General features: G+C 39.3%; 3 protein-coding genes across 3 annotated transcripts in view; 1 reads left to right on the top strand and 2 right to left on the bottom strand.

Annotated features, from left to right (window-relative positions):
- coro2ba (coronin, actin binding protein, 2Ba) overlaps window positions 1-8,772 on the bottom strand; it is a 42,770-nt gene extending 33,998 nt beyond the window's left edge. The window contains exon 1 of the mRNA XM_079339408.1: window positions 8,499-8,772. Coding sequence (XP_079195534.1) covers window positions 8,499-8,513 — 15 coding nt within the window. The 5' untranslated portion in view covers window positions 8,514-8,772. The remainder of the gene's footprint in view (window positions 1-8,498) is intronic.
- trip4 (thyroid hormone receptor interactor 4) overlaps window positions 1-19,477 on the top strand; it is a 301,289-nt gene that overhangs the window by 67,470 nt on the left and 214,342 nt on the right. The window lies entirely within an intron of this gene.
- Window positions 1-19,477, bottom strand: part of LOC306821166 (calmodulin-like protein 4) — a 151,738-nt gene that overhangs the window by 15,414 nt on the left and 116,847 nt on the right. The gene's annotated exons all lie outside the window — the stretch shown is intronic.

Raw genomic sequence — 19,477 nt, 5'->3', positions numbered from 1 at the left:
GTCTGTGAGAAAGAGAAAGAATGGGAGAGAGCGTGTGGGTGGTATTATCATCCACTGTGGATGTGCTTTCAATCTTTGCCCCACTCCCTACTCGATGCTTGCTTCTGTTCTGTCCACCTCTTTAGCCCCGTCTCAATCAGAGCTCTTCCTTCCGATCTGACCACGTTCCTGACCATGTTCATTTAATATGAGTTGACATTGCATTAGCATCCAAGAAATGAAAACCCTGCACAGCTATTGTCAGCCTCATGCAAGGGAGTGTGATGTGGGATAAAATTAGTAGATTCCTTGACACTTCGTCAAGCCTTCCGTCCAGTGAGCTACTGTTCCAGAGAGAAAACGGACCACCCTGACTCGCTCTGCAGTGACTCTGCATCGGCCTGCTTAGCTGACATCTTTTTTTTTTCCACCAGAGCAACTGTAATGATACTAAAAAAAGGAATCAAGAATGTTTTCTCTCTCACTGTAAAGCATGATCACAATGTCTTTGAACTCGCTCTGTGGTTTTTGAACATACAGATTGGTTTCTTGAAAAGGCAACAATTAGATGAGTTAGACAAGTTAAAGTTTGTGCAATGTTTGACCCTAATTACGTCTACCTTCATTCTCTATACAAGTAAGAGTTGCTTACCTGTGGGTTTGTTTTAGAAATCAGAACTAACATTGTTATAATGCCAGTGACTAAAAGCTAAACTGTAAGGTTCATCAGGCTGAAACTAATGTAGTCTTATAAATAATAATGCATTCCTTTACAAAAGTTCAGCATTGCTTTAAACAGTTTGGCTATATAGTCCAGGCCAGAGGACTCTGACTTTTCTTTTTTGGGGATAAAATGAACCCTAACCCTCAAAAGCTACTGCTGAATAAAGTATTTTCTCATCTTAACAACATTAAAGTGAAATTGTACATTGAACAGCATCTTCTTTACCAGTCATCTCTTTGTATTACATCCAAATATTCACACAGAACAAAACATATGTCTGTCTCCAAGTACTTATATTGGAGCCTTGTCCCCAGGCCCATCAACAGGAAGCACATCCTATGTCCTGATTGTGCAGACACGCACACGGATAACATACCACACATACACGGGATGTGCACTTCTCAGTGTCTGGGATGTTCATAAATAATTTCACATGATTCCTTCCTTCATTAAAACAGAGACGAACTTGAAGGGAATCCAAAAAACAAAAAGAAGCCACAACAAAGCTTTCCCCTTTGCACTCTTTCACAATGAATCAATGAGTTCTGCTCATACTTTGGTGAGAAAGTCACCTACTACGAGAGAGTCTGCATTGTGAGAATGAATGTGCAGCAGAGGGATGATTCATGCAGTGACAAAAGGAAAGAAGAGTTTCCCAACTCTTTTGGAAACACAGTGCAGGCTTTCACACAGATTTGGAAAGTACAGTTTTTATAGATAGACAGACACACACACACACACACACACACACACACACACACACACACACACACACACACACATTGAGGAGCTTTCTGACAGGCAATGAGCTCATGAGATCTGAATGCCTTGACTGTGATGAAAGCTTTTCTGTGGCTTTCTCACAACTATTTCTTCTTATTTCTATACTTCTTCTCTTTTCTCCTTACACACACACACACACACACACACACACGCATGTTCATTCTTTAATGTGCTTTATTTGGAGTGCACATAAGACACAAAAAAGCTTAATTCTGGATTTAGTATTCTTAATCTGCTAAGCTGCTGTGCATTTTCTTCTCAAGGAGAAGCAGGTTTGGGGTTGCTAGGTAAGCGATTCAGCCTTCAGTTTAATGTGTCTGTGTGTGTGTCTGTGTGTGGCAGTGTGTGTGTGTGAGAGAGAGAACGTGCGGGTAAACACTGAGCTTGACAAATGGCCAGTGGTCTAAATCAGACTCAATTTAGATTTATGGTGGGCGAGGTGCCCCAAGGAAGGGATTCAGACACTTTGAGTGTGGATGTGCTCTGATTTTTAGTGTGCAAATGAGCCGAATCTAACTGAAGCAAACATTTTCCTTTAAAGATTGAATAAATAAAATCTCACATGAAAAATAAATGGCATAACTATTGACACTTGTCGAAGCTCTCATATCTAAAAACACATCTTGAATCTTTTTTTTTTCATTCTATGGGAGTTTTAACAACCCTACAGTTAACAGCAGAATCTGTACCATAAACACTCTGAAAATGGCTTTCAGACGTCTTTCCAACCGCATGTGTGTGCCTGACATCAGAGCATCAAGGGCCTCCTTCATAATTGAAGTGTTTGGAGATATGTAATTGCTAACACACTTAACACAGCTGGAACGCTACGTTGCATTACATGTTATTCACGTCAGTATGGTTAAATATGAAGCATTTAAATAAAACTGTGCCAAAGTGAGGGCGATCACTATTCTGAGCATGTCTTCGTCATGGTTCAACTTACAGAAATAATTATGTTATATGAATTTATAAAACAACTGAACATGATTGTTTTATGCCATTCATCAGTTGTGTCCTTAATTGGATGAAAACATCTGCAAAAAGTGAGCTGGATTTAAAATTAGAGGATTTAGTTAAAATAAGGGAAGGGTGAGGTTAGGGGTGCAGACCAGATGGTTAAGGTCAGAGTTATGAGCCCTGAAGTGACGTTAAGGTCGCACTTAAGTAAAGCTATACATACATAAGTGTGCGTGTGTGTGTGTGTGTGCGAGTGTCTGCCCTTAACAATCATTTATCACCACACTGACTCCCTTTGGTGTTATCTGGGGAGCATTTCTGCTGGTGTCTCAAGGAACACAAAGGGGTACCCCGTAAGGCCAGTCCTCCCCCTCCTCGTCTTTGTCACCCTTCTCCTCCCTCAGCGTCCCCCCTCCCCCCTCCCCCCTCCCCCTGCATGGCACACTGCTCTTTCTGTGGTATCCAACCAAAAACAACTGGACCATTTCAGGGGCTGCCGTTTTTTTTTTTCTTTTGCTTTCTTATCAAAGAGCGATTCAAAAAGAACAGTCTGAGTAAACTTTTTTCTATAGCAGCAGCCTGCTGTTAACAAATGACTCAGTTGAATTGCTTCTAAATACTCAGAAATGGATTTGAATATGAAACAGAATTGAGTCCTTCCAAACGTCTCAGGCTGGAGGTGTTTTGGCAGAAGGAGGACGAGTTGACCTCTGCCTTCTGGAGAGGTCAGTTCGTTGTACAGAGAAATCCCACTGTGGCTATTATGCCTCTCCCTTGAGCCCAGTGGACTGAAAGCTAAACTCAAAGTGACAGGAAGGTAACTCAGGGCAACAATCAATGCTAAGAGCCAGCCGCTGATGCCCCCTGTGTTTGTGGAGGACAGTGGAGTGGTTGTTGAGTGAACAAACTAAAAGCTGAGTGGTGTTGTTGTGTTTGCTCTTCATATTTGAATATTATGTAAGGAAGCAGCTGTGATCTGCACAATTTCAGCCACTCAGATGGAGAGACCCAGTTTAAAGTCTGGAATCAGCAGATAAAGAGGCATGTTCATTTTCTGATATCTCTAGAAATCTAACACTATATACTGGTTTAGTAGTAGTAATAGAAGTTATTCACCCACCTACACATAATGTGTCTGCCAACTCACATTCATGCCCTCCCACCCACGTCCACACAGACATGCACAAAATCACAGAGCAAATGAGAACAGGCTGTCCAGATTGAGCTACAATAATCCCATGCTGTGCCTTGATGTGTTAGCTTCATTCGCATTTTTTTTTGTCAAACCACTGATGCTGTATGTGACAAAAAGCATCTCACTCAAAAGGAATATACCGTAAATTCCGGACTATAAGCCGCTACTTTTTTCTCACACTTCGAGCACTGCGGCTTCTACTCCGGTGCGGCTAATGCATGGATTTTTTATGGGGGACAATGAGCTTCTGCCGCAAAAACATTTGACTTCGTCACGTCGGATCTTAATATCAGTCATTTTGCGCTTCATGCACGCACCCTCATGATGGAAAACACACGGAGAAATACATATGATGCAGTTTTCAAGTTAAAGGCGATCGACCTGGCTGTCAAAGAAGCTAACAGAGCTGCTGCACGTTAAGATGACACTGACAGCGACAACAGAGACTGAGGAAGTGAGTAATGAAGTCATTCTGAGGCAGTGAATGGATGGACTTTTTCTTGTGAAATATATTACGGTCATCTTTTTCATCAGCCGTGTTACAGACACCGTCGGCTAGGCTTCGTATTGTAACGGTTCATGTTGTAAAGTCAGTAGTTGATAATGTGTTCATAATTCCGATTATGTGGAGAGTCAGTGAATGCACCAGCGAGAACGTGTTGAGTGGCTGTATGAGAGAACGCTGGGGGAGAGAGTTGGATTGTTAGGGCAAGTTATGTGTTGTTCTCTGCTGTAAACGGCGTGGTCACGGCCGACAGTGATCGGGTTATTAAAAGTTATTATTTGAACGCTCTCGTCGTCCTTTAACGTCCGTACGGACGCTACAGTATTTGCGTATGTTACCGGTAGCCTAGGTCTGTGTAAATAGCTCTTGTTATAGCGTGGACACCTGCTGCTTATAATCAAGTGCGGCTTATATATGTACAAATACATTTATTTACTTATTTTTAGCCGGTGCGGCTTATATCCAGGTGCGCTCAATAGTACGGAATTTACGGTATTAATTTTCCTCTTACAGTAAATCAGACCAATGTTAACATCTCAATGAAACGAGTCATTTATAGTCAGCAGATAAGCTACAACAGCAAACGGTCATTTTAACAGCATGAAACAAGAAAAACTCCCTTTTAATGGAAGAACCAAACTAGTTTTAAAAGGTTCTTCACATTATTCATCAGCAGAAGGAAATGAATAGAAATGTATTGAAAAAAATGAATTACAGCAAAAAGTAGTGTAGCAGTACAACATGTCACTATTTAAATGAGCAATATTACGTTAGCCCCAAATTTAGAAACACAGATCAAAAAGGGTTTTCTGCCTGCAAAATACGATCAACTTATAAATTCTGTGTTAGCTTAGTAATAATCAACATTCCTGTTGTCTTAACGAGAGAAGAAAAGTTCTATAAAGCTGAGTTTAGTTTAGTTGTCACGGAGCATGTTAAAAAATAACATTAATCTCACAGAGAAAAGATGATTCATACTGAATTATAGCAGTTTGATTTGATTTTTTGATGAGAATCGTATCGAACACTGTGTGCTAAGAGCTCGCGAGTGTAAGATATCAAGGCCCATCGCGAATGATGGCATGCTAGCTGTTTACACTGTATCAGCGAAATATTTAATTCTTTGCTCTGTATATTTCAGTTTCCATCTCGTCCTAAAGAGCTGTTGACTAAAATAAAAAACGATGCAACGCTGTACGCCGTTAACAAAAGACACTCCAAGAGGAAATGATAGAATCAGAGTGATTTTGTCACTGACGCCCGCTGCGTGCTGTTAGGACAGGCTGTAAGTTGGAAATTCTGCTATAAAAGACAACTCCCATCTAATATTAAAATGTCTATTTGAGGTATGAAGATATTTGGATGCAGTATATGGGATACACTTCCAGCCCAAACAAAGGATTGCCACTGGACTAAAGTGTTGGCCTTAAAAAGTGAGAGAGCTTAAGGTCCAGTCTCACAGCCAAGAGAAGCTACGTTTAAAAGCAAAGGCCACAGATTTAAACATGCAATGACCCATTTTCAATGTCAGCATTCTGTCAAAAGAGTGACGGCGAGTTTCTGTCTCTGTTGGGTGATCTGTCTGTCACAGTGAAAAACAAACATGTTTTACAATTCCTACTATAATAAGTATGAGCGAGTTGTGCGTAAATCATTGTTTGCTGTAATCCTGTGGGTATTTGAAAGGGTAAACAATAACCAGTAAGTTATTCAGTTTCCATATTCCTGTGTAAAAAAGACACAGAAAACGTGTCTCCCAGGAAAAGATAAAACTGTATGTCTGATTGGATGTATATAGATACTTTGTGTTTGGAAAAACTTTCACAGTGAAATGTTGCAATGTGCTTGGAAGAGTCTTGCCTTGGAGCCCAAGGCCGATTTCCCACTAGGACAAGTATATCTGCTCTTATCTCATCTTAATAATGTTTTGTTTGAATTTGGTCTGGTGAAACAATGTGTTTTCATGATTTTTTTTCCCCCATGTGAATGTTTTATCCCTGGACATTAATCAACAGTCTAATTTGCCAACAATTACACTTGTAATTGAGTCCAATAAGGCATGAATTCTTGCTAATGAGATCATTCAAATGTTTACACCTCCTTTAAATGCACTAATGAGCGTAATGTTTTGTTGTTTAATGCTGGAGCTAATAACCAACACACATATTCATACATTCAGTAAGTCATGTCAACCACTGAGAGGACAATATTAGCTTGCTTATGCTAATCTTTGAAAAAGCCACTGTCCCCATTTAAAATCATTTTTAATCTATTCTGCCATGTTTGGATTTTATCCTGGAGTATACACATCTTGGTGTGGTGCTAAGTGGGACTTGCACGAGATCTTTCTTCAGGAAATTGTCAATCTGTGTGCTGAGGGGTAGCAGACTATTTAGCCCTGTCAGCAGAGAAGCTCTTGTCCTGCCTCCCTCCCAAGGTGACTTCTCTGCTGTTGGCAGGCAAAGCAGAGAAAACAGCTCCCTCGACTCTCTCGCTTTCTGCTTCTCCCACACACTCATCATCTTTTAGATACCACTGTGTAATGGGCTTTTATACCTTTTTACAGACATGTCACAGCACATTCTCTTTCTTTGTGTTCCCCTTTCTTCCTTCACCTTATTTCCATAATTGCAGGTAGGAGTCAAAAATCAAGCAAAAAAAAAAAAGATACACTCTTCATTAAAAATCCCCTTCATTGCCTTCGGCCTTGTCTACCATCAGATTTAGACTTTGGCTCAGAGCAGACGCGGGCACACCTGACCTTTTCCGCTTTCAGTTCTCGTAGTGGAGAACGTCCACCTACGCAGCGGCGCACACACCTCCCACACAATCTCTCTCACTCTCAGGCAGGAAAATTGTTCTTGGAGAGCAATCGTCTGTGATTTTGTGTGGTTATGCTGTGGAGATTGCAGCCTGGAAATACAACCTACGCTAATTCTACATTAACAAAGCTTACATGTGGAAGTTGCAGGTGTGCAGCCATAAGTGTGAGTAAATAGGCCATTGTCCTGTGACTACAGTAGGTCATCTATTTTAGTCCGGGTTAATTCTCTACATGGGAGTAGGTGTGCTAATTTCCTGTGTGTCCTCCTGTGTCTCATTCTTTGTGTCTCTCTTTTGCTCTCTCTCTCTCTCTCCCGCTCTGTTAATTGATTAAGAGGATTCAACCGGCTGCAGCAGGGTTAAGCACTGACTCTGACCACCTAGCCACACTTGGGTGCACAAAAACAGTCCAGGCCTGCACAACTACTTTAAGATTAGTTTGAGACAGCTTGTAAAAAAAAATGACTTTTACCTGCTACGACACTGCACTGATTTGTATTCTGAGAATAAGTCTCAGACAAGCTGCTTTATGCTTAACCTTGATACTTAACAAAACATTAATTTAGCCCAAACACTGAACAAAACCAAGTGTAGCCCTACAAAAACTGGTGGTTTGCTTGTGTCAAAACATTTCATCATTCTCTAAAGGGGTCTGAGTCCCCACTTTGTGACTATTTTTAAAAAAAAAACTACTATTCCAAGTATACAGTAAGTTTTCCTTTTTCCCAAAAGATGTACAAACAACTTAATTTCAAAGCCAAAGTCAATTAAATAAAGGCCATAATAAGACTAACACTGGGGAAATTCCTAATACATGCTGAATGTAAAGTTTTCATGTAAAGAACAGCTGAAAGCCAGAATATGGACACTGCAAGGATTAGCTTTCAGTTGGTATTGTAAATCAAATCTATCAGAAACATAGTGGGGACTTGTGAAATATCATTACTCTCTGACGCTGGAAATCGAGTAAACAGTTCTAATTTTCTTATTAATGGCAACGAACAAAACACCTCAAACAACAAAATGTAAAACACGTTTCATCAATGTGAGATCTCTCAACGAGCCTGCACTTTGTAATATGATGATGAATACAGACAAAGCATCAAATGCACGGCCTGGTTCTGAATTCTCTCTCTGCTGGCCAAGTTTTATTTAATGAAAAGTTTATAAATCAATCACAAATAGAAATCATTTTCTCTTAAAAAGAGAAGAATACTGGTTCTGGTCTATACATAAATATGCTGCAGAATAGAGTATGTAACAGAATTTTGATGTTGGTCTCATCTACAGTACTTCCATAAAGGAAACACACAAACATAAATTAACACACACAGGCAGGCAACAGCATCCTGGTAACCTTGTCCTACCCGGCAACTCTGACACTCTTTAAAAACTCATTTTTTTTACCCCCAACAAAACAAAAAATTCACACATAAGTAAAAACACCTGAAATAATCTGTACAGTACAATTCCACCTTTAACCACTGGTGACATGCTGAAAAGTTGTTAGCCATATGAAGAGGTCTTACCTTTGTGACAGTCATGCAGAATCAGTGGGTGAGGAGCAGGCCAGTGTCCCCTTCAAGCAGAGAGCAACGCCGCAGGAGTGGCTGAGTGATGAGGGATGAGGAGGGCAGCTCTGCTGAATATGCAGAGAGAGAGAAAAGAGGAGGGGACAGACAGGTTAGTGTGTCTGGCTCACTAAGTACAGAGGGGCTGATTGCTGCTGCAGTGAAGTAATGGCTGGCAGTCGGCGTGCGGTCGGTTACTACAACAGGGAAAAGCTCCTCGCTAGGATACACCCCTCCTTCCCTCCCTCCCTCCCTCCCTCCCTTCCTGGCTGCACACACGCACAAACACACTCACACATTGATAATGATGCACACAGAGTCTAGCTGCCCTTCTCTCTCTCTCCGTCTCTGCAATATGATTAGTGAAGGGCTAACACAGCTTATTGATGATCAGGCAGGGGTGCAGGAGGAAGCGGGAGCAGCACTGCCTGGGACAGCAGAGGAGAGGAGAAGAGAGGACTGCAGAAACACTGAGAGGAAGGGAGGGAGGCAGGGTGGGAGGGAGTTGGACGTTGTGTCGCAGTCTGCTACTCAGGCACAGAGCTAGCTGCACGTCATCCGGTGTGCTTAGATGTGTGTCTAAGGACGTGAGTGACACAGACATTGATAGGATAAGACAATGACATGTTTCATTCAAGCATCATTTAAATGACACTAACCCTAATTGTCCCCTTATTTGAAAACATTTTAAAAAAACTTACAAGAACACACACGAAGGAAAAGTTGAACTTGTGAACACTCTTTGACAGTGTTTCCCTTCTTATTCTTCCCCAAAAATGCATTATTGCACTTTTCTGTAAACTAACTTGGAATTACAGTAATGGTAATAATTTCTTGATGATGTTCATTTGTTATAATTTTATCAAATCTATTGATTATTTCCATCCTTTCAACAAAAAAAGGGAAAAACTAGCTCACAATTCATTTTCTCTGTTTACATTTATGTCTGGATTTCATACAATTCACTGCATCACCACAACTTCTCTTTTGCTTGCCACAAAAGTCGTGCACAAGCGTGCATGCACACACTGAGGCATCTTTGTCATACAAACTTTGTACATCGAAGGAGATGAGACACAGGCCAAGATTCCACCTCAGTTACCATGGATTGCTTAGCTTCAAACAGCACCGTGAGAGGCTTCTCTTGTCGCTGCAAACAACAATACTGACTTTGTTTAGTGCATTAATGTGTGTGAACTGTAAGTGTCTGCACATGCTGGAGTAAATGTCACCAAGACGGGGCCGAGGACAGATTGTGCCTGTTCTGGATCATATGAGAAAACTTGCTCATTGAAAATAGGTCATTCTGGTTTAAAATCTTACTGCTTTTCCTCACCCTCACTCGTACTGTCATTCAGCGGTTACTTCACCACTCAATCTGAGTCTTTAGGAGTGTCATGTGAGGCCCAACTCTCAGCATTTCCTGTCTGGAACAATAGTATTTCCTGTGTCTATGTGCATGCTGTGGTGTGATGGGTTGTTGCGGTTCGGGAGCTCTTGCATTATCAACTTGTGGAATACTTTGTTGAGATTGAACATGTATTATTGTTTGTAAAAAAACTAAAATAGTAATACAAAAGGTTTTACCTCGTGATGTATAGAAGTTTTTTTTCCAGTTCAGCTCACCAACTCAGCTAACTTAAGACAGTTTATCTTATTTATCATGAGTGTGATCTGATGGGAATTTGACATGTTGTGGCACGGCATTCAGCTGCTGAAGTCCTCATCATATTCGACATACACAATCATCTCCATTAACATCATGAAGAAGGTGTGGGAGAAGCAGGCATCATGCACTGGGTGGAACCTGCAGACCTAGAGGAGCCAGCATGTCTCACATGTTCCAGCAGATGTTTAAGGCAGGAAGAGAGTTTTCTGTTTTTACTTTTTACAATGACAACTAACATGCATGGATGTCAACATTATTTATTTTCATAAATAGAAAATAAAACCACAGTGGTAACTGACTGGCTTGGCTATATTCTTTAAATAAGTGATTTCACTCTGTTCCAGTGAATTATGGAGACTGCATTAGGAATATCATTTCCTTGTTGTTTACTGTCCTGACCCTGACAGTCCTTTAAACTGGGGAAATCTGCAATGTTTAACAGTTTGCTGCCATCTTGTGGTGAAATCCCTTTCCTACCACTCAAGATGTTTTTATTATTATTTATTCGGTATTGATAATAGCTATACTTTATTTTTTTTCAACAAGAGGAAGAAATCTAGGCTATGATTATCATGCTCCATTAAAATACAACCATTTAAATATTTAAGGAAGCATGTTAAACACTGGTAGGCTTATACAAGTATAAACGATTTAAGTCTAGCATTGATTATTTATGCACTAGCAATAGCTGAATTATATATCAAAATAGCTGGTTAACCATAACCTACTCTCAACAGAGAGGTATTTAAACATGTTTTGATGAAATATAGTGTGAAAGCCCATTTCCGCAACTGTGATGGAAAAAAAGTTAGAGTTTCAATATAGTGAGATAGTATCTCAAAATAATTTGATTTCTTTTTTTGTTTTGTTTTGCATCTGTCAACGCACATAACAGAAAGAAAAAAAAAACATTCACTGTCCCTTACTATAAACGAAAGATAGAAATATCTGGATGGTCTGTCCAATCACAGACACTTGGCAACCTAAACCATGGCCACATAGAAATCATCTGACAGTTCAGTCTTCATTTCCACATATATAAGAAGGAAAACACACGAAACACAGTAACTGCATTGTCATACAGTCTAATAACTTTCTGCTTGTAGATTTTCTTAAACTGAAATATCTTAACACAGCTCTTTAAATCATTATTTAAAGAATTCCACTATGTGATTACTGCAACTAAAATACACATCTGGTTTAAAGTTGTCCGTGCAAACTGATGCTTAAAATGAAATATTCTTCTATGCTCTTCATCTTCTGAATTAAAAACAAACATCTTTTGTTCTCGTAGTACTTTTGATCTTTTCTCTGAACATAACTATTCAGCTGCATTTTGACACTAAGCAGCCTCAGAATGGGCAGAGGAAAGGGAGGGCTTACGAATCTATCGCTGATTAACATGTAATTTATGAGTGAGGCTTAGATTTAAAATAGTGTAAAACTAGCACTTCTGGGCAGTTTTAGTTGTTGTACTTAGGTTAAAATTACTACAGCCTAACCAGCATTTAACCAGACCAAGTTTGTAAACAACAACAGACTGGAATCAACGGATGCCCTGACCTGCTGGCCTCACTGAGCTTAAAATACTATAATTGCAGCTTGAGAGACAAAAATAACAGCTGACTGTGCAGTAAGATATAAAGCTACTAGGATCAAATTTTCTTTTGAACCAGAGTCACGCCATTGTTAAATTAAACCTGCTGATTCACATCAGTTTTCAGAAGAATACCTCAGAGTTAATCATTGCCCTTAATAAAGTGCCAGGCAGCATTTTTTTTTTTTTTATCAGACATTACTTCTATTAATCTGCTCAGCAGATGACTGCGAAAAAGACAAACATATGAATCTGATGTAACAAACCACTGTCTCGCTGACTCAAGCTGACTCGAAATCTGACAGATCGGGAAAACCACTAGAATGGTCGGAAAGTTCCTCAAGGGAGTTCCTTAAATTCATGGGCTCAGCAGGTCTGACAGCTGCACTATTTAGATTAAGATGAACCCGAACTACAAATCTTTTAGTCATTTGATAAACTCGTAAAGATCAACTAAACACATTCTCAGCACACAAGTTCAATAAGTCCTTTTAATGAAGTTCCTTATTGACAACTCATTATGCGCTGAATCAAAGCATACCCACAGGAGGCACAGTGATTCTGTTTTACTGCTCTTTGGCTCTGAAACAAGTTCCTGTTATTCGTTCTTTCTGCCTTGTATGCGTGGTGACAGCAGAGGGAGATAGAGAGACAAGAATGATTGAGGAGAAAAGAGAAAATGATGTACAACAAAGGTATGTGCAAAGGACTTAGTCCAGCTCTGCAGTATATGGTCACGCATATATATATATACCAACTTAACCACCAGAATGGCCAAGTTTTTATTTAGAGTCATGAGCAATTCCTCCATTATACCCCCCAGCTTTCTCTTCTTCCTACTCTGACTGAGCCCTCCTCCCCTTCGATCCTCTAACACAGGCCCACCGCACAATTTCCCCTCACAGAAATTGTTGCTCTAGTGGAACATTTAACGTATAGGGGCTCAAATTTCGGCTCCCCCAGTTTACAGCAACAGTGTTCCAGCCAGCCACAGTCTGCTCACAAACCACTTCCTCCATATAAAGCAAAGAGAAGTAGACGTAGCAGGCAAGCAAAGCTACTGATAGAGGGTGATCAAAAAAGGAATAAAAAGAAGAGAAAGTGGGAGTGCGGTATTATGGTTCTACATATTCAGTCTTGTGTTTTGTCAAGTGCAAACACTGGAAAGGCCTCACCAGGCTGAACATCCTCGTCTAGGTGATGATTAAGTCAACAATGAGTAGACAATGTCAGAGTTTAATCATTCAACATAATCTTCTGTTATGCTTGCTCTTCAAGTCATTTTACGCTATAGTTTTTAACACTCATCCACGTCTCCTCTCTCCTTACATTTGCCTTCCCGCAGCCTCTCATTTGCTCTATTGTTTCACCTGCTGGTCATTGGGGAAGATATACGGAGTCCTCTGATGGAAAAAAATAAGCCCTCTCTGAACTATGATTCATGCCAGTGACAAGAAAAGATGCTTCTGAAGTAAATGTTGTTATATCCATTAAAACATTTTATAACCTTTCATCCTGCTTTTTAGAGGTTGATTTATTTTTGTTGAGATTTAAATAGGTAGATTCATGAAAGGTAATAGATAATGCAGTTAAGATGTTTTTAGGAGGTAGGAATGTTGTAACAATGATCTTGGGTTTCATGTTGCCCCCATTTGGAAACAAATGAAGAAACCAGACACACATATGCATTCACTCCTTAAATCCTTGTCTTTGTCCCTGAGTATCTGCCTCTTCTCCTCCCTCTTATATATTCACCACACACAGAGCCTGGAAAACAACAGTCTCGCATTAAGGCAGTGACAGCAGTACAGAGATGTAACATGTGGTAGCAGTTAGGCAGACCTATTCACTCAAAAAGTACTGGATGATAGCAAACAACTTCTTGTCAAATATGCTATATTCAACAGTAGAGAAAGACATTTCAAAACTGCTACCTAACTATAGTTCACAAAATTTCTCCTTAAGCCAAAGACTATATATTTTGGTCCCATAAAAGTCAATAGGAAAGGGAAAAACTCATTTAAGACTTACTAAGTACTTGGTAGAAGAATATATTCTTCTTCGGGCTTCTGTGAAAATACCCAAAGAGCTTTATTTATTCAACCATTTTGTATGAAGAGAAACTATTGCTTATATATTGTAATTAAAAAAAAAACAATATTAAATAAAAATCCTTGCTGTCCTATTATCAACACCCTATCTGTGTGCACGAATATGAACCAACAAAACAATTAAAGTAATGTTATCTAAGGTCAGAGGATCAACGTGACTTTGATCCTCTGTTGGCATGATAAAAAAAATTAAAAGGAATGTGGTTGTGTGGTCTTCCTATCTCAAAAGCAGCAAGGACAGCATCTATTCCAGCACTAAGACCAATGCTCTTTTTTCAATTAGCGCAGCTCCCGTCAGTGCTTACACAGCTTTTTGGCCAGCCTGAAGTTTTGACTCCCAGGCTTAGGACTAACAGGCCACGGCTTATCATAAAAGCAGTGGAATGCCATTGAACCTACTGCAGAGGACTGTCTCACTTCCAGTGTACTGCCAAAAGAGAAAACAAAGGTTCTTGAGTCTTGTTTGTCTGTGTTTGAAAGTTGAAAAGTTGGGTCACTTATTTGAAAGCACATTTAAAAAGTCCAATGAAAGTGCATCATAACCATATTTCACTGAGAATTTTAACTTTTGGATGATTCAGAAATAAACAAATTTCTGTTGCCTGTAAGAAACAAGATTTTTGTTATTGCTTTGTGTCTTGATGACTCCTTCTATGTTCGGTCTGTTGTTGCATTGTTTAAAATGTATCTGACAGAAGATTCCAATCCTAACTGAGAGGATTGATTACGCTCCAAGTTTCCTGCCTTAATTGTGTTTGATTGAACTGGTGATCGAGCTTGGGGTGCATGCTCGTCTGATTAGTGCAAGCCACTGAAAAACCAGTGGCAAATTTCTACCACATGGAACAAGTGACACAGTGCTGTTCAGTGAAAGGCACTTAGTCATGATGCATTTTGACATAAAGCAATTTAGATGCAATTTTCCATGACAGAGGTATTGGAACATGTTAAGTCCACAGGGAAGGCTCAGTGATGAGCAAAGATATTACACACATCAGAATTTTACTTCAGATTTTGTATTACTTGAATACTGTATGTCTGGATTTAACTTCATGGCAAGTTGCTAAGAAGATGGATTAATGATGAATTGGTTTTTACAAAATCACTTGAATTCTTTAGAACGGTTAAATAGGCAGTGTCAGTTTGAGCTAAACAATTCTTCTCCAACTTTCTTTGTCTATAGTCAAAACCTTGATTACCCTTATTGATGCTTCAGTATGTAAAGGATAATAAGCTCATAGGCACATTCAGTGGATTGTTTTTGTTGTTGTGTTGTGTGAAAGGTAAGGGCAGAGTTTTAGGAATAGTTAATTATTCTCCAACATGCAGAAACTGTGAAAATGAGAGTACACCAAACATTCATATAGTTTCTCAATCTAGTAAAAGCATGATTAAAGTCACTACCTCCCACATGCTAACAAACAGTACGCTCCAGCAAAGAAAGCTAGACATCAATCACACAAAATAGTAAGAAATGGGAATAAGAAATAAATTAAATATGTGCCCAAAATTAAAAAAAAAAAAAAAAAGAAGAAGAAGAAGAAGTCTGTTTTCGTTGAAGACTCTTTTCCAGTGTAAAATGCTCTGTAAATGAAATAGCACAACAGCTTCACACAACCGAGCACATCTGTGTTGAAACAGCTGGTGTTAGAAGCAAGTATTTAAAGCTGTGAGAAAGCATACAGCCACAATGATTAAGTGAGAGGCCAGCATTTCTTTCTGGGTTTAAGATGGAAAAAAATACATTTAAATTGTGTAAATCTGAGTGCTGTTGGTCTATGAAGGGGTTAAAACAGTTTCAGTCATTTTGTTTTCGACTTCTGTTTGCCTTAGCAGGAAGTCATAAAGATAGTAATTATAAATGATGAAAAAAGAGCCGTTCTCAAGACAATCTAAAGGCACATGAAATAAAAGCAGCTTAAGCACTAAAAGAAACTGCAGCCATATTTGTAACCTGAAGTCTTCAGGGACAAAATGGACGCAGTGCTCATAAACTGTGTAATTGAAAGGGGGCTCCAGCTGTCATCATCCACAGGGGGTATATTTACCTGAACCCTGACAGAGGGAAGACACTCAGCATGCAGGGAACCTGTTCAGCTCAGGACCCTGCTCCTGGACTCAGGCCATCATCTTTCTGTAAATCACAACACAGTAGGGAACTCTGAAAAAGCTTAAATGTCTGAGTTGGTATTTCCAGCTAAACATCTTATTCCTGGACACCAGCTGCTTGGCAAGATTGAGAAAGGGGCACCAACCGCCTATTAATCTCTGGGATTTTTGGTAAAGGTAACTGTGTAGTTCTTTCCATTACTCACTTTGAGACCCTGTTGTGGCAGGAATGTGACATTCATTACGAGACTGATTTAGCGTGTCTTTTATAATTGGCAAGGCTGCGTGTGTGTACATGTGTCACAAATGTTATGTACTCCAGATACTCCACAGGACTTTACATTGTACTATAATATTTTTTCAAATGGCACAGAATTAACAAATCTCTCTCAGAGCTCTTCACCATTGCCCAAAAGGGGTATCTTTGTTAAATCAAGAAAATACTACAGCATGCAGTCCAAACGTTTAATGGCAGATCTTTTTGCATATACTTCAACTTGATCCAACTGAGCTTTTAAGTGGTAAAAAAGGAACAAGAGAGTGGATCAATTTGGTTCCGCAGTCACTTAAATGAACATAAACTCCTTGTGTCGGTTCAATGAGTGATTACAAGAAAGCCTATTTATCATCTCCCCATACTTATAAACGTTTGATTTATAGGTCATACATCTCCACACAATTATTTGACCAACATTGTATAATTATAAATTTAAACAATCAAGGGTGCTTAGTTTTCCTTTAGAGGGATATGGCATGTTTCATGTCAAAAGCCCCACTTCTGTCTTTAAAGCTAATAATTCCCACTCAATCCATATTATTCCAAATTTCCCCCGTGTTCAGGGGGCCTCTGGCTATGGGGACTGTTCCTGACCAAAGGGCAAAATCCCCTGCCGTTCTGTAGGATTGGTTGATTATCCATCCACACTGGTTCATGCTGGAAATGACAACCTAACTGTTACGACTGGGGTTTAAAAAAACCAAGGAAAAGGACCCAAGTGCAGAGATGTAAAAGATTCATTTAAACAAAAAGCAAAAAACAAAACAAAACAAAATAAAAAAACTTCACTTAAAAATCAAATCCAAAACAAGGAACAGGGAACATCCAAATAATCTGACAGGAGACAGGGTACATGAGTACTACAAGACAGGTTGCCAAAGACAAAGGAACACTGAGACTAAATAAACACAGGGGAGACTGGTTACACAGATGAGGACAATCAGGGCAATCAACACTGGAGGGAAACTCAGACAGGACTAAAGACAACATTCAGAACTACAAAATAAAACAGGAAACACTAAAGACTGAAACTAAGAAACACACAAGAGAAAACAGGCAACACTATGGATTTAATAAAACAGAACTCAAAACACTGAAATAAAACTTAAACCAAACCATGATACTAACACTGTTTTTTCCATATGAATTATGCTTTTCAAATGGTGTTCGTATTAATGAAGCTATTCCGAAAACATGATTGATTTTGTGTCAAACTGAAATTATTTTTTAGACATACAAAAACATAGATTTCAGTGGATCCTCTTCAAGACAGGAACCAATAAAAATACTAAAGCGATATATTTTTGGTACATTTTAACTCCTTCTCGGAGAACATGGGTGTCCTTTAACAAAATGACTTTGTCCTTTGACAAGATTATTTATCATTGAAATTATAATGATTTTACAAACATCCTCAACTTCTGTTTCTACCTTTGCGTGAGGCATAAAGAGATTTATGTTGAAGTATTCATATTTTGATTTTATTTAAAAATTCTCAACCTAAGTAATGAAAGAAGGTTGTACTCCCCAAGAGGTCTGCACTCTAAACTTGGCAGATGATTTAAAACACAATGTACAGCACAAACTATTACAGGATTAGAACCCACTCAGGGCAGACACCTTCTGCTTGCCAAATGAAACATTTTTTTGAAAAATACAAACATAGTTAGTGAAACTAAATCGTCTTCTCCTGAGCAAACCAACTGCCAAGCTTGGTATGAAAATAAACAGATGCTTTAAACTCTGGTTGGAACAGTAGCTGCCAGGGTGTAAAACATAAAGAACCATCATACACAGACTTTCCCTTTGGAAACAGTGCACCACAAGATGTGTTGCATTAACCAATGCTGTGTTGTCATAAGGGTTGCATTTAAAAGGACTGTGAGAGAGTCTTAACTGGGTGTTTGAGTGGTCAACCTGCAACAGACAATTGCGTATAAGCATGTTGAAACCTAATAATTACAAGCACAAAATTGTAGACTGTTTGGTTTTCCATTAAGATCCTAGAGTAGAGTCTTGTACGATTTTTCCATCTGTCTCAAAATGAATATATAAGTGCAAAAGCAATGAAACAGGAGCGTGTTCTCCAGCAACGTAGACATGACGAAGGCAAAAGCGTGATTGACCACAAGAGGTATTATCTAAAAGTCTCTGTATAAAGACCTTTACATTGTGATATGCTTGATTGGATAAAGGAATGTGGTGAATGACCATAATTCATTTTCGTGATTTTCTATTTTCTATCCATTATATGGGAACAGATTGGGGGGGGGGGGGGGGGGGGAGAATCCTTACTGACATTTAGCACATTACTAAGTTCATGGTAAGTAATTCCATACGGGCAGCGAGGCTTTGTGTTTAAGCTGGGTGCAGAGAGACATGGCTTTGCAACAAAACTGAATGTGTGAGTTTTGCAGCGTTCCATTGTCGTCCATCTTGTGGCATGTGGCTTTAGTTTCCACATTAGTCTTATTTCCCACTATTGCTACTGGCAAGACTCGACCTGCATAATGCTCAGCCAGAGATCTGGAAAAGTTAGAATGACTCACTGGAGCTCAGACAGCAACATCCCCTCCTCTCCTTCTCTGTATGGGGCTCTTTAATATGTGTGTCCTCCTCAATATACAGTCTTATAAAAAAAAATTCCATTGGCATTGTACTACAAATTATATTGTGTCAATTTCTGTGCAGTTGTTTTATTCTTCAGGAAATAAATGCATGGTAACAAACAAACCAGAGTGGGATAGTGTGCTGCTGAGGAAAATTAAGTCAACTATTGGCATCTCTTCTGTGAGCCACTGGAGGATTCATGGTTTCTGTGATGATTGTTTCCCTTTCATAATTCTCAGTCGTTTTAGACCTCCATGGTGGATCCAGTAGCAGTAAATGACTGAAGCACAGCAACATGTCAAGTCTCAGAAAATTGCTGAGCAAGGTCCTCTGAGAGGATGAATTTACATCCCAAGACAAGCTATTAAGAGGCTAATAACACAGCGCTGGACGCACTTCAACCAAAGTTTTTCTGTCAATACAAGACGTAGTGTGGTTATGCCTGGGTTTTGGAAACCAGTAGGATCTTAATACAATTAAGAAATAAATGTAAACTTTTATCTAACTGGTCCAGATTTATCTAAGCAAATTCATGTAGAAGTCTGTGTATTAACAGAAGTCAAA

The sequence above is a fragment of the Symphodus melops genome (assembly GCF_947650265.1).
Source record: "Symphodus melops genome assembly, chromosome: 3".
Taxonomy (NCBI): Eukaryota; Metazoa; Chordata; class Actinopteri; order Labriformes; family Labridae; genus Symphodus; species Symphodus melops.
Note: the sequence above shows the minus strand (reverse complement) of the source record. Positions and strands in the feature narration are given on the sequence as shown.